Genomic DNA, 15,656 nt, shown 5'->3' with positions numbered 1-15,656 from the left:
ATTGCTGTGCCCAGGAAACACCGAGCTAGAAGAATAAGCCCCTGGATGCACTAAAACCTGTATAAATTAGGGATAATGAATGCTAGGGAAGGTAAATTCTGAGACTACTCTAACTTTGGCTAGGGGTCCTTGGAAGCCTCAGGGAAGCACAAGTGTGGCACTGGGTCAGACTTGTCAGAATCCTTGCATCTAGATGAACATATGCATCCAGACCGACACATTTAAAAATACCTTGTTACCCAAAGAGCAGACTGACAGGCCAGTTAAAAACCTGTCATCCAGGAGCTTCTATGTCCATCAGCATTGGTTAGAGTCACATTGTGAAACGATGGGAGAAAAGGACTAAGGGAGTCAGAGTTCTTGTCTCTGGCACTGATTCCTGCTAACACCTGAGGCACTTCCTTTTCTGGTTTAGAGAAAAGGGAGCTAGTTTAGACACTACTGGATCTACTGGGAATAGCTGCATCTACTCAGAGCACTATTCTGAGGTTCTTAGGTATCCTGGGAAGACCTCTTTCCACATAGTTTCAGGCCATTGCTTAAATTGGGTGAATTCAGATTCTGTGCGATCACTCGGTTACATTCGTATCTCACATGACACTGAAGATCCATGGATATTTACAGTGTCTGATCTGGACACTTGAGAGCAGCGCTTGTATTTGTAATCTGAGGACACAGCTGACCACGCGTGTTTGCGTATTTGGAAACTAACAAACAAGCAGGTCAGTAGGTTTTCTGTTCACACTGAAGTATGCAAAAGGAGCTGCATCACATTCTCAGTTTTTGTGTCTCAATATCTCCTCTCATGCATCAGCAAAATAGATTTAAAAGCAACTTCAAGTATGACTGATTCCGTACAGGGATGGGAGTCTTATTCAACACTTTTAAGGCATTTGATTATCTCTGGAGGTCTATATATTGACAAGGCCCTTTTGCTTCATTTCAACAACGCCGAATTGCTATGATAAAGGTTTTAATTAATATTAATATCCTAAAACTTGGAAAAGGTGCAAGAGGAGATTTGATTATTAAAAGTGACTACAAAAAGACTCATTAAAACCGGTGCAAGTACTTACAGAAATTCCCAGCTGCTGCAGGGCCATGAGAATTACATCATTTGCTGTATCAACATTGGTTACAGTTAGGGTTTTTGACTGTGAACAGAAAAAAGGAGAAAGTGGTATTAAAGATTTGGATTTGCAAAGAATATCTGAAGTCCAATAACTCTGCATAATTCATTGCTGAAAAAAAACAGAGAGTTAAAATTTTGCTTCATAAGTAAGTTACACCACAGAGAAAGACCCAGCTGCCTGAGACAAAGCTTTGATTCCTCTGCCTCATCGTACACTTTCTGTATTTGCTCCCTGCTTCCCCAAGAGCTCCATCAAACAGGCAGAGTGCCATGATTAGTCGGGACAAGATATATGCAAGTTGCCTTTGGAAAAAAAAAAAAAAAAGAAACATTTCAGTGATTTTTTTTTAGTGAAAAAAGAGGTTCTCATATCAAATGTTAATCCCTTCCTTCCTTTTCTATTGAAGATCTCCCTGGTAAGAAAACACTGTACATAGGCTGTTCATCTCTATATCCTTTGCCACTTTCTATATAGAATTCTCAAAGCTAGATTTTGGCTTAATACCAGGAACACTTCCTCTTGGTAATCTGTCCTCCTGTTAAAAACACTGCCTCACTAGCATCCTCCTGACTCTGCTGACCGGCAGATCAGAAAAGCATGGGTCGGCATAAAGCCCCTCTTTCTAAGCAGCTACGGCGCCCAGCACGAAGGGCTGGGCTTTGTGTTGGAGGAAGCAGGGCTTTCTGCAAGGCAGCTTTCCCAGAGTGAGACTGCAGCACCTGCTGCCTGGCACCAGGCTTATTCCCGTGCAGCGGGACACCGCTCCCTACCTTCACGCTGCATCGTGCTCCTCCGCAGGGCTGGGCATCTCAAGCACACCAGGATTAATGCCTCCATCCCCAGCCCCGCCAGGATGTGACAGTACCACCGCCATCACCTTGCAGAGGCAAAAGTAAGCGGGGAGCGCACGTTCGGCGTGCCTTCTGCTGGCATCATCACAGCTACCCTGGCCTCAGGCATAAGTTCTGAAGCCCTCCTGATACACAGGCAAGTTTGGCTCTGCTAACGAGACTACACAGCTGCTGGATTGGAGCTGGGTCGTGGCCAGCGTAAAGCCCTGGCAGAACAAATGCGTGCCCGCTTGCAATAAGCCACCTAAACGGCCTAAAGAAAGGAGGGTGGTAGAGCCAGGATGTAAATATTCATTGCCAGTCCCAGGACGGTTTGCTATACCCTGCTGCTCTGCGTATTCGTATCAGTTTTATACTGGCCACAGGATGTTCAGGTGAATCGACCCCCTGACATTCTGCGTTTAAGAAAGATCTGAGCTGTACTTGTGTGTAAGTCCCTGATGGTAGCAAGCTGCCATGGCAATCAAAGGAAAGTAGTGAGAGTACTGTATATCTTGCTTGAGGACATATCTGAACGCTCATACCATAAAAAATTTAACATTTGCCCAAAGCAATGACATCTGGCTCTCAGGAGTAGGTCAGCATATTTGCATAAGTTTTGCTCTGGGCTAGAATATGATAAAATGGTTTGTGCCTTGCATTCACCATTCCCTGTCCTCCAAAACTGAAATAATTCTTGGGCATCTCCAGCTGCTGTAGCACAGGGAACACAGCGCCATAAGAACTATTTGCATTACAAAGTTTCCATCTGCTCCTCCACTGCTTTATTACCGATAATAGCTAGACTACAGCGTGTCGTTTCTACGACTATCAGGATCAGAAAAAAACATATTTGGCACATAAGCTAATTATAGCTAAGGAGAAAAAGGCATACAAAAAAAAAAACAAAACATCACACAAAAAACAACAAAGTTCAACATGAACTTTGAGTACATGCACACCTTGATCTACAGTCCTTCCTTTGAACTATCACAACGATTATTATTGCTCATTAACATTTCTCTTAGCAACCCAGCAATTCTATTATAATTCACCTTAATAATGCTTTTCTGAAAAAAGGCAGCTTTTTTTATGCTTCTTTCTGTGCAAGTACAGGATTCTAAGCAGAGATTCACTGTTGGACAAAGATCTCCAACAAAGTCTAACTTCTGTGAAAACTTCTCATGTTCTTGCAAATGCTCTTTAGGCTTCTGAACATGAAATATAGATCTTAAAAACTCAGTTTGAAAGAAAGGACAAATGTCTAAGAAGCAGAGAAGAATGGATGGATTATCACTAAATGTTAGGGTATCCCTAGGGAACTGCCTACCTTCAAGAATTTCCTTTAAATTGGTCAAAAATGGCTTAGTAAAAAAGGTGCAAATCACCCTGTGGACAATCTTTCTTTACCAATTTACTTTGCGCCTACAACGTACCAACACCACTGAGCTGATGAAAACCACGTTTAAGGCAATTTCAGAGTGCTCACATACATAGCTTTACTGATTTACAATCATTCTAAACAATAAAACAACACATTGCAACTTTGCAGAATTGAATGAAGGCAGCTGTGGGTTTAAATCAGTTTTAAAAGGAAAAAAAAAAAAGGAACATTGTACTGGTATTTCTTAAAATGCTTGTGCATAAGTTCCTCTAGATGTGTTTCTTGGGGCTTTAATTCATGCAGTCTGGCTTGTGTGCTGGATCCAGTATTTCTCACCAGGAATGCTGTCTTTAAAAAGGAACTCATATATTAGAGACAGGAAACACATTTCAGGGCTGCATATGCTGAGTCTTCTAGAGGGGGCTAGATTCTCAAAAGAGATAGCAACCCAAAAGAAGGTGTCCACCCATCCCAATATCCATAGGATTTACAGATGAATAGCATTCATAGGTGATGTGAATTTAGATCCCCAGATTAGCTCAAGAGCACTTACATATGCACAGGTTCCAACGTCCTTTGCAATTATCTTCAGAGGAATGCTTTTAGGATAGTCTTTTTCCTTCTCTTCTCTTATTCGACTGAAAAAACAAGTACAAAAAAAGTAATTTGTTAATACTGAAAACATCAGACTGAGATTTTAAGAGTGATCAAGCAGTAACTGGACAAGAAGCAAATCATTTCCAGATGTAGTACAGTAGAAAGATCTCTGACGAAAGGAGAGCCTCCAGCATTATCTGGAAGGGATGATGACCATGCCCCCCACTAACACCCTGTTGTATCAAAATTGATACATTACAGGAATCAGAGTAAGCTGCGAAGAAACCAATCTTAAAATCTACATGTGGACTTCCCTGCAATTTTAATTTTAAAGAGTCCATCAACATGGCATCACTCTCCTTTAATAAGAGGACTTGTTCCCTAGAATCTGTGTCCTGGGAAGCCCACACAAGCCTGGCTCCTGCTGCCCTGGTTCTCACAGCTCAGACCATACTGGGTGCTCTCTGAAGACCTGAGAGCTTATGAGCCAAAGTTGGGCCCAGGAATCTTATGCTTCATTTTTACACCAGCCCTGAGAAGATTCACCAAAACAGAGAATCCACATCCTAGATTTGGATTTATACCATAATTATCGGGTAATTCAGTGACTATTTGAGACCATGACAATTACTTATGAAGGACGTAAAATCCAGAGGAGAGGAGTTGCACAGGAGGGACTCTACAGCAAGGCCTAACTATGAAGAACGGGCTGCAGCAGAAACAGGACACTTTTAACCCCCCAAAAAAGATCAAAACCTACTGATCACTGTGATGCCTTAGGCTGCACTATCAGCTTCTACTGAAATCAGTTACAGCCCATTGTCCAGAACATAGAAAATGACTGAACAGGAGAACAGTGAATTAGAAATCATCCGCAGTAAAAATGATTTAAACAACCCTGTGAACTGTAAAGAAGCAGATAAAGATACAAATCTCAACCAGAAGATCTAGGTGTAGAGAAAACAAAACCACCTATAGTAATATTCTGTCCAAAATGCTGACTGAGACAGTCCTATTTAACCAAAAACTCCTGTAATACCCTCTGGCTTGGCGTACGTTTTATAAGACGAAAGTTAGCCCCACTGCTCTCCATTCAGATAGGATACAGCCAGTCATGAGCAGCAGATAGCTTAGAGCAGAGGTTCCTGAGCTCAGCTTGATTAGACGCCATCAGTGTTGAAAAAGCCCCAGGCTCAAATAGAGCGATGGTGGCAGTGCCTCCTACAAAAGTGTAGGGCAGGAAATACATCACTAATTCCTCTGGTTTTGTGTTGAGCCACTTTCAGTCATGGGGAAAAGTTCTCCTCCTCGGGCAGTGATCGTTGCATACAGAGAGAAGGTGTGGGATGACTTTTTTCTCAACATCTCTTTGAAAGAGCTTTTATCTATCAGTATGGCATAGTATGACAGCTCAGGGATCACTGGTCTAGATGACTGGGACTCTTTGCAATGTCTTCAAAGACTCAATAATAGAGTACCTTTGCAAAAAAGAGAGCCATGTTTCCTTTTGTTCTGCCGACCTGCAAGAGTTACAGAAAAAGGGACAAATCAGACGTCATTCCAATACCAAAACAGCCCTTGTACAGCCCACAGTGAAAAGGACTGCTTCTTGGTTGCAATTTCCAAAGAATAATTCTGGGGGGAGATTTGAATGAAAAAACTGTTTCCCTGCGAAATGAACCAAGAAGCCTCCCATGGAGATCAAAAGCCCCAGATATCATCTTTATCACAGAAATCAAAGCTTTACCAGTAAATTCAGTAAGAAACTGATGTGCAAATAGAGAAGCAGACCACTTTAAAATAAAAGCTTAATTCAAAAGTTTAGAGGTATTTCCTCAGGTGTATAGACTTCTTTCTTCTTCCACTATTTTATTTCTCTTGTTATTTAATACTTGGTTTACCACCACATTAAAAAGTACATATAAACCACAATAAAAAGGTCCCATTTTACTTAGAAATGTTTAACTTTGGACTTTTTAAGGCTTATCTCATTTACACACTTTCAAGGATACAAACCTATCCAGTGAAATGTAGCTAATAATAGGACAGTGCAAGGAATTTAACCTAATTTTGTGTCAACTTTCTTGATCTAAATCCTGCCCCAGATGGAGTAATTGCTATTCCCACTGCTGCTTATGCAAATCAAGTTCTTCACATTTTCAGAGCAAGAATTTAGGGAACTACAAACCTACTGAATGATGCTGCTTCAGGGGCGTGCACTTCATAAACACTAAAACTGTGATACTTTGGATGCTTCAGTTCTGTAGGATATGCTACCTACATACTCATGCACGGTGTTTCAGACTTTCTGTGTACTTCCAGACATACAATAATTTCACTTCTATAAAATCTCTGACTCTGTTCTGATTGACGCTATTGCTTTCATACTCACCTACTTTCTAATAGCTATAAAGGATCACGTACTGTCTCTAGATCAAAGCTCGTGTTTATTGGCAGGAGTTCAACTGAAAATCAATAGGAAATTTCAGCTTTGTTTCAGGATTATTAAGCGAAAAAAATCATAAATAGCACAGACAGCTTAACAATGAGCAGTTTGCGCACAGCATTTTCTTTGGATATGGACAATGTGACATACAAATTAAGCTGCATGCGTCAGCTTTTGCTCTCTGTTGGTAAAGAGGAAAATGCATTTTCCAAGACCCAGCCAAATCACTTTGGCTAACCAGCTGGGATTTAAGTGGGACGGTGCCCTCCCTTACCCACAGTGACGACAGAGCCCTCCTGCTGAGAGTAAAATTAGCCTAATCATTGAAATTACCTCTATAGTCTTTATGTGTCCTACAGCCAATGCTGCAAAGATGGACCAAAAATCTTTGATATTCTGCTTTAGGAGGAATTTTGACATTTTCTCCGGCACAATTTAATTAAAAAGAGAAATAGGACAAGGTCAGTATTTCACTCTATGTTTCCTGCTACTTCCAATACAAGCTTTTCTGCTTAAAATTGTCATGTGAGGGTCTCTTTGATCCTTTCATTAGCCTGACTGTTTACTACAGCTTGTTCATTTTATTAATTAACCAAAGCATTTGTCAAATTATATCCAAAAAAAGAAAATTCCAACTGAGCAAGCTTGCAGCACAGAGTATGCTCTGCCAAATCATATTTCTCACAAATGTTTAAGTGATAAGGGAGTAACACTGCCACATTTGCAGAGAGAGAAAGAAAATGAGACATAAAGGGTGACTTGCTCAAGCAGTAGAAGGAACTAGTTTAAGAATCAATACATTCTTGTTTCCTATTCAATGGTGCTGAAATGAATCTGTGAGAGTCTCTACCTGTCAGCCTAAAAATTTTTCAGTAACTTGGTAAATAAAACATATTTCTTACCTGAAATTTGCCACACAGTTAGTGGTGGGCCAGCCCAAAACAAAGGACCTTTCTGGGTCTGTGCTGCCTTCGCAGACTTCTTCTGTACAAAATGCTGTCCACATCTCACAGAGACGTGCTTGGCACTTTAGTTTGAAATGAGAGTGTGACCTGCCGGCAGAAATTCACAGGTATGTCACACACATGAAAACACAGCAAGACGGGTTAAACAACCCAGTTGTTCTTTTTCCTTTGGGAACATCTGAAAGGAGTTGATGGAAGAAGCACTTTGGCTTTAGTCAATGAAAACAATGTCTTATTTGGGTTGCGTGTAAAAATATAGCAATTTCTGATCTAAATGGGATCAACAGATATTTTATACGGGGAATAAACGGGTTACTTGTGCCATCCCTAGACATATCCTTTCCTGTGGGGAAACTTCTGCCCATGACTGGAGCTCCCCTCCAAATCATCTCCACTTGCAACGGACTCATCTTTAAGTGACTTCAATGTCATTGAGGTGTTTATAGTATAGTATGATTGCTTAGCTCCGAGGTCAACAACTATGGAGACTTTGAGTAGCAACAACAAGGCCAGACTGAATGTAGCAGTCCTGAAGAACAAACACAAAACTGCCACTTGTGCTCACCACGGCACAGGTCACGTCTGGCCTCCATGAACTAGCTGCATGGTAGCTTTTGGCCTACATCACTTAGAGGATGAACCAGGACTTCTCTGAATCACAGAACTGTTGAGGTTGGAAGAGACCTCTGGAAGTGATCTGGTGCCACCCCTGCTCAAGCAGGGACACCCAGAGCAGGCTGCCCAGGACCACGTCCAGGCGGCTTTTGGAGATCCCCAAGGAGGAGACCCCACAGCCTCTCTGGGCAGCCTGTGCCATTTTGGTTGCCCTACATTGACTCTCTCCAGTATGTTCAGGTCTTTCTGATACTGAGGAGCCCAGAACTGGATCCAGCACTCCACGTGTGGCCTCACCAGTGCTGAGTAGAGGGGAATGATCACCTCCCTTGACCTGCTGGCAATACTCTGTGTAATGCAGCCAGGAATACCGCTTGCCTTCTTTGCGGCAAGGGCACATTGCTGGCTCTTGTTAAACTTGTTGACTCCCAGGACCTCCTCGTCCTTTTCTGCAAAGCTGTGCTCCTGTGAGAACGCTTCGTGTGTTCTCAAAGTATCTACTCATTTGCAAAAAAAAAAAAGATACTTTACATGATTTCCCCAAACTTTTTAAATTTGTCCTTCCTTGTATTTTATCCTACTGAACGTTCAAGTACAGTAAAGCTATGAGCCTGCTGGGTCAGCAGGGAAAAGCTGGAGAGAAAATGGCCCTTCCCTGAAAATGCTCTGCCCTTCTAACTTAAGGACCGCTAACAAGAGCATGTCAGCTCATCACAGTGTTGCAAATGTGGATGGGGACGGTGCCAGGCACCACGGTGATTAGTGCTCTATAAATAAATATGCCAGGTAAGCAGTTTCTTACAGCTCTGGTACACATGGACTACCTTCTTGGAGATTAGTCTCATTTACAAGGTATTTGATTTAGGACAGACTGAACTAATACAGTCTGCAACACGAAGTACTTGAAGCTTGTGGCTTAGATGAACTTGCACCACCCTGACTGGTCTGAGGTTTCCAGCAATGTTGTGCTAACAGGTGTCTCTGGAGGGAGCATGGACAAAAACCCAGCAACATTTACAGTGGTCGGTAAGAAAGGACCATGAGTGCATATCACAACTGGCAAAAAGGTGCACTACAGAATACTGTAAAACACCATCCCAAGTTCATGTATTTTTTAAACTATACTTGTGTTTCCTGTCAGCTGTACATTTCACTTCTCTTTAATCTATTACACTTTGTTACCCTACTCAAAAGACGCTTAAAATATAGGGGAATATTTCAATACGCACACCAGCAAATCAATTTGTGATCTAACAGGTAAGATGAATATAGAAATGGCTGTAACAGACTGACCACAGAATGAACTGTAAAAATGTATATTTACAAAAGAATACAGACATGAATTCTGACACAAACGTTAATATATGGATGCCTGGTCCAACTCTACCAACAAGACTGTGTTACACCGGGAATCACTTTGTTGAGCTTCCCTTTCCCCCCAGTTTCTTTTTTCAAATACCCAGTACAGTGAGCTCTCTACATGTTGTTTCACTTTTTCAGCATTTACAGTTCATAAAGCCAGACCCCTACAGTGCCAGTAGCAGGTGTTGGCAGGGTGTTGGCAGAAGCACAAAGATGGTCTCCCAATCACGCCTGATGTATATTCTTACCCTATTTGCCATGCCTAGTCACAGCTCTCAGCTATTATCAGTATTCAAGTGGCCTGGTTTCCAGAGGCGCTGAAACAGTAGCCTCCATTAACATCTAAAGAGCCTGAAGTATAATTTTATCTCTATCTGCCACATCCTTTATGCAGTCCATGGGTTCTCAGCATTTGGGAAATGTGGGTCTTCCATTTAAGTGCCAAAGCATTACCTCTAGAAATGAATAAATCTTCACTGACTAAGGCAGCAGCATGGCTGAACATTTGAAAAACTGAAAGAATAACAATCTATTTTTTAAAGACAATTTTTACCTAAGAGGATTTTTTAAGAAAGTCCTGTAAATATCAGATAGATCCAGACCGCAGTGAAATCAAGAGAAAATTCATGTACATCGGTGGTGTAGGTATCGATACACCCCAAGTTGTTTTACCTCCACAGAGCAAATTCAGTTCCTTTTGCTTTCTCTTTTGCTTGCTTTTCTGGCAACTGGATACCTTGCGGCTGTTAACAGATGGAAGATTAACTTCTCACTAGATTTGCTAATCTCCTTCATAGAATCTTCTGACAAAAGCATTAATGGAGCTACTGGGAGATTGTTACCATAATTCCATGTATTTACTCAACCACTAATGTGTATATCCAGCCACGCTGAGAAAATAACATTAAAATGTATGAGTATATATACATGCATGTGTTATGAAGGAGAAAGAGGAAACCCTTTCTCTGTGCTTCCCATACAAAACCTTACATGAGAACCTTGATCAATGAACTGAAAGGCCCTTGAAATACCTACTCTGCCAAATTAAAACACATACTCTCTGCAAGAAATCTAGTCAGTAAATAGAGAACAGTATAAAATTTTACATTCCTAATATTGGTTTAGTGAGAAAAACTCTTTCACTCAAATAATTTATGACAGCCCTCACATGAAGTTAAGTAAAGGAAGGGGCAGCAGAGAGACAAGCACAGAGCAAGTATTAGTCTTAATTGTTCATAAGCTAGTTAATGGATGAACTGAAAAGATTTCTACATTTCAAAAATGATTAGAAAGTATCAGAAAACAAACCTACAGGCACCCTGTCCAAAGTCACATGCAGACCAGCTGTGGAGAGGGCTCACCCTCCACAAATTTCCATGGGAGCAATGCCGATTCCTTGCCTTTAAGCAGGAGCTCAGTGCTGTACAGGAGTTTACTCAGCCAGCTCATGAGCCACAAGATACTTGGTGCTCCCTTCAGAAAAATTCTTGTACACATTTGCTGATCACACAGCAAATCACAAAGTCTGATTACACGTGAGCTCCCTTTGTGCAGTGAGTGGCTGCCTGCAGCTGAGACAACACTGCTAGAGCACTGAGCCGTACCTAGGCTCTCTCTTAGGTGTGTATATGCCCCAAGCTGAAAAATTACCCAACACAAAAGAATATTACAAATCCTTAGCACCTGCACATGGAATAATTCTGAAATTAAATCATATTCAACTGTGTCATTAACTCTGTCTAGATATTATCCTGGTGACATGGCGTCCTGACTTTGCATCCCCTAGTAAAGTCATTAGCAATCATTGCTACGGCTGCATCGCCATACATACCAGCCAAGTTTTCCTTCTATCAGTAATGGTATTTTAGTATGCTGTATCTTTAAAAACGCTGTTTTTAAAACAGTATTCATTAGTGACAGCTCTGATGCTTTAATTGCTGACAGGGCAGCCACAGAGAGAACATCCCGATGAGTTCTTTAAAATACATGAAGTAATATCACTCAGAATACTATTTTTACCATTTCTAGCAAAGACGTGCTTTTTTTTTTTCTCCCCATTTTTTCACACACAAAAGTACAATTTGTTCTCTTTCACCTTCTTCAAATATTGCAGACTCCTCACCGCATCAAATCAAGTACTGTAAGAGCCATTATTACTCCCCAGGAGCCGTATTTCAGAGTGGTTACACGGAGTAGGGCTTTCCTATGCAAACAGTCCCACTGGGACCCAGTCAAACCCGCAGTGCTGCACAGCCCAGCCTGGGGCTGTAACATCACTTCTGCTCAGCACGTTGACCAGGCTGGGAGGGATTCATCTCACCTGGCTTCAGTCCTCTGCAGTTTAGGAGCTTACACCTCAGGAAGTGGGACTATGCCCACTGAACAGCCAGGGAGAGCCCCGCAGCAGTGTGACTGCCTTCAACACCGTCAACACTTTCCTAAAAGTGTGAGTTTGCCACAGGGAGGTGCTGGTTTTCTCCCGGTGACACGAAAGGAGCCTAGAAGCCTAAGTGAGTTACAAGTTCGTAACATTTGAAAGCCTAAATTAGGTGGGGTGAACCCCATCCTAAACAGGACACAAACACAAATAAATGCAGTAACAATATTACTGCTACTGCTGGTAGAATAGCAAGATTTCCCATAAATATCTTTACGTTCACCACTCACCCATTGCAAAGCATGTTTTGGGTACTATATCCTCCATGTTGTCACACCACATAAGGTTAAGGAGTTCAGCGAGGGGGGTTACGTTTACTACATGTGATTCAAATTGACACAGTTCAGATTTCTACAGAAAATGCAGATTTATTCTGGCTTTTCCCAGCAGTCACTGAAACAACTGCTTAAGCGTCAAGACAGATTGCAAAAGCCGAGGATTCACATCCAGATTACCCACCCTGTGAAACCACAAACAGTGCCTAACAGAGAACGAAGCTGCATCAGAATCCTTTATGGTTCTTTCCCCGTAACAACAAGTGAAAGCACCCTCTAAAATTGCCTTAAACCACAAATGCTGCATGAAGCTGGCATGCTAGATGCAGCTTGTAAATCTGATTTAATTGTGAATGGTAGAGTGAATAATCAGAGCTCAGCAGCAAGCCTGACTGCACATGCACACAACCCAGACTGCTCTGCACTGCTTCCCGTCCTGTTCCCTGTCCCCACGCTCCTCCTGGCACAGCACAAGACCAACACTGCGGTACCGCCTGCAGTCCCTGGTTTTATACAGCTGCCCATCACTGGAGTGTGTCAGAGCAGCTTCCTGGTTAAGTGTTAAGGCCTGTAACCTCTCTGTGACACAGCCACCCCACAGGGCTGAAGATGGCCTGTCTAAAGCATAGCTGTCAGTTCAAGGCAGCCCCATGGACACAGCTGAGCTCTGGTGAGACTTTTCTGTCGCACTGTGTCCCCAAAGCAGGGAACATCATACAACGCAAGATGTGTATTCAGACATCTGCTACTCCTCTAAAATGCTGTGGCCTGGACTTCCTCTCTGGGTTATGGGGTCTTCAGAAGGGCCTAGAGAGGTCAGACACCTAACTCCTACTGAGCAAATAAAAAGCTGCTGTATGATTTAGGAAGATTTACTACCAAAAAAAAAAGCATTAAGGAAATCCATGTTATGCTTTGCCGAGAAAAAAGGGCTGCTCTGTAGGGGCACTGCCCGAAGTGCCATACTCACTTGGACTTGGCAACAACCAGAAGGTCTGTGAAGAGGAAAAGGTGTCGCTCCTGGGTCTGCAGGCCCGTCTTCAGCTGCACGTGGCCGTCGAGGAGGAACGTCCTGTTGTGGCACATGAACGACTGCACAAGGGGACATGCCTCGGGGCTGATGGGGGAGAAGCAGCCTTCCCTGAGAAAGGAAGCAGAGAGGATAAAGGAACACGAGTGAGGACCAGGCAGTGACATCCTACACCTGCCACCAAAAGGCAATTTATTTGAGCACATTTCAGTGAAGGGTTAGAAAGACACTAATGACACCTCATCCATCTGATTCTTATGCAAAACATGCTAGGAAGTGTCCTTAGTGAATCTCTTACAGCACAAGCACATGGGTAGCATTTAGCAAATGACAATAATTAAAATGCAGCCTTCTCCATTTTGCCTATTTCTATTTGTCTCCCTTTGTTTGCATCCTTAGAGGAAATACTGCAGCTTCTGCAGGCTCCCCAAAGAGAGAGGAGGCATTAGCATGATGAAGGGATATCCTCAACCCCTCCTTAGTCAGAAGGGGACCCGTATTCAGGTTTAAGAGCAATTTATAGAAATTATTCAGAACCGAGGGCAAACATGAGGTGCAACTGAACCTTGCTGGAGATGGGCCACCTGCTAGACGCAACACGAGAAGGGGCTGCTCAGCCTCCCTCCCCCAGCACACGACCCACAGGCACTGAAGCAAGCTCCTGTTGCAGGGTTTGGTTGTGTGCCTGGAGCAGGGCTGTGCTGGTCGGTGGCTGCGCTGTGCTGGACAACCCAAACCCCGGTCTAAGGGAGGCAGTGGTACCGTTCAGGCTCCCTGGTGGAAGATGCTGATCTTTTCCAAGGAGGTATCGAGTAGGTTGCAGTCAGACTTCACTGATGGTAGTGACAGGGTTCCCTCGGTCCTGATCTAACTGTTCAGCCTGATATAAAGTAGCTCATTAGTTATTGAAGCAGAAATAGCAGTTTCTCTATCATGACGGTCAGCTCACTCACCCAGACAGCATATCCTTACTTTTTGAACCTTGCTTTAGCAGATGTCTCTTTATTCAGAGCTGAACTGCATCAATGTGAGGGGCTGAGGGGAACACTCTCCTCCTCTAGGGCTCTTCAGGATCTGATTGCAGCTCAGGCTCTGCCGTGGAAAGCCAGTGATGTGGCTCCCAGTTCTCCCAGGCAGATGAGAGAACTGAACCTGGGTCTTCTGTACCTGTGCCTTGCCAAAGGAACCTCCAGCTTAAAATCAGGACCCATCAGCATCTTTTCCCCAGATTTTGTAAATGCACCTTTTCAATCATTTGATTTCCCTAGAGGTGCCTCCAAATGAAACACTTCCTTTTGGTTGAATGCAACAGTTCTGGTTTTTTTCAAATGTATTTACTTATTTTTTCTTGTTAGAAAGAAAATAAAAGAAAGAAAAAATAAGCTAAAACGTGGTTGGATCATCTTGGCAAGGAAAGGCTGAAGTGAGCAGCTTTGAGACTACAGCTTATTCCTGTCCCCACTGGAAAGAAAGACAAACACTTACTGATTTTGCTGGGGCTTTATAAGAAATGGACATTACAAAGTGAAAGTCTCAAAACACATGGGAGGGATATGAAAGAAAACAAGAGTGAGCAGAGAAAACTGTAATCTTCTTTGAAGATTACAAACCTCCTAGCACCTCTCTTAGAGCCTGGCTGATTTCCCACCCTTCTCTCCTTGATGCCTGTGGCTGGATTACTCAGGAAATTATTTAGGAAATCCTGACAGCAGGGAGAGAAAGGATAAGCTCTGAGATTGGCCTACATTAGAAGGACACGCTTTCACTGATCTGTAAGGAGCTGGTGAGGATCTTGGTTTCCTTGGTTTCCACCTTCTGGTTGGGAGCCTGATTTTTTTTGAAAGAATTCCTCAACTTAATTGACAGTTTTTCTCTTGTCTTTAATTACCTACTCCTTCAGGGGAAAAAAAAAGAAAGGAGGGGAATAGCTTGCAGAATGAATAATGCAAACTTAAAGTTATTTGATTGTTCCTACACAGAAGGGATGTTCAGGAGTGTGGAGGTTAAGGCAGAGAGAGGAGCTTTGATCGGACACGTTGGGTGTTTATTGGTATGTGTGGCCAGCTACATGAGCGGGAGGAACAGCAAGCACCTTTCCTACCCGGCCACTTTTGTGCGACCGGGATTTCACCAATTCACGAGTTCATCCATGACTGGTTACTGGGACTCACTTTCATAAACTTCCTAGCAGCACCTGGCCCAGAAACTCCGGCAGAAATCGGGAATGATGACCAGCCCACCTGTGTAAACGCCATGCGTGGCCTTTACCTCAAAGGTTAAGCAGCGAAATACTCACTTATATTTCAATCCAGTAACAACAATAGTCAGAACAAAACCTTTCATGTTTCACTGCTGTAACCAAATCAGCAGAAACGTTCATAAAATCATGCTGAAGTGCCTGCCCCTCCCAACGCTCCCATAGGCTCACTCTCATACATCTTCATACAGACTACTGAATTTGATCGTTCCTCTTTGCATATTTTCATCATCCTGATTTGTAATCCCAGGGACTTCCCACGTTAAACTAAGCAAAATATCTGTCATGCAGATGAGCAAAGGAACGTGCAGTGGGTTTACTGATG

The 15,656-nt window shown here is 42.8% G+C and overlaps 1 protein-coding gene across 2 annotated transcripts in view; it reads right to left on the bottom strand.

Annotated features, from left to right (window-relative positions):
* ARHGAP20 (Rho GTPase activating protein 20) overlaps window positions 1–15,656 on the bottom strand; it is a 62,882-nt gene that overhangs the window by 21,892 nt on the left and 25,334 nt on the right. For both annotated transcript variants that reach the window (XM_040544079.1, XM_040544080.1), the window contains 5 exons: window positions 13,015–13,185; window positions 7,293–7,442; window positions 5,423–5,464; window positions 3,901–3,985; window positions 1,077–1,154 (listed from right to left, as the gene is read on the bottom strand). In XM_040544079.1, coding sequence (XP_040400013.1) covers window positions 1,077–1,154; window positions 3,901–3,985; window positions 5,423–5,464; window positions 7,293–7,442; window positions 13,015–13,185 — 526 coding nt within the window. The remainder of the gene's footprint in view (window positions 1–1,076; window positions 1,155–3,900; window positions 3,986–5,422; window positions 5,465–7,292; window positions 7,443–13,014; window positions 13,186–15,656) is intronic.

This window comes from Cygnus olor, chromosome 1 (genome assembly GCF_009769625.2).
Source record: "Cygnus olor isolate bCygOlo1 chromosome 1, bCygOlo1.pri.v2, whole genome shotgun sequence".
Taxonomy (NCBI): domain Eukaryota; kingdom Metazoa; phylum Chordata; class Aves; order Anseriformes; family Anatidae; genus Cygnus; species Cygnus olor.
This window is presented reverse-complemented; position numbering and strand designations above follow the sequence as displayed.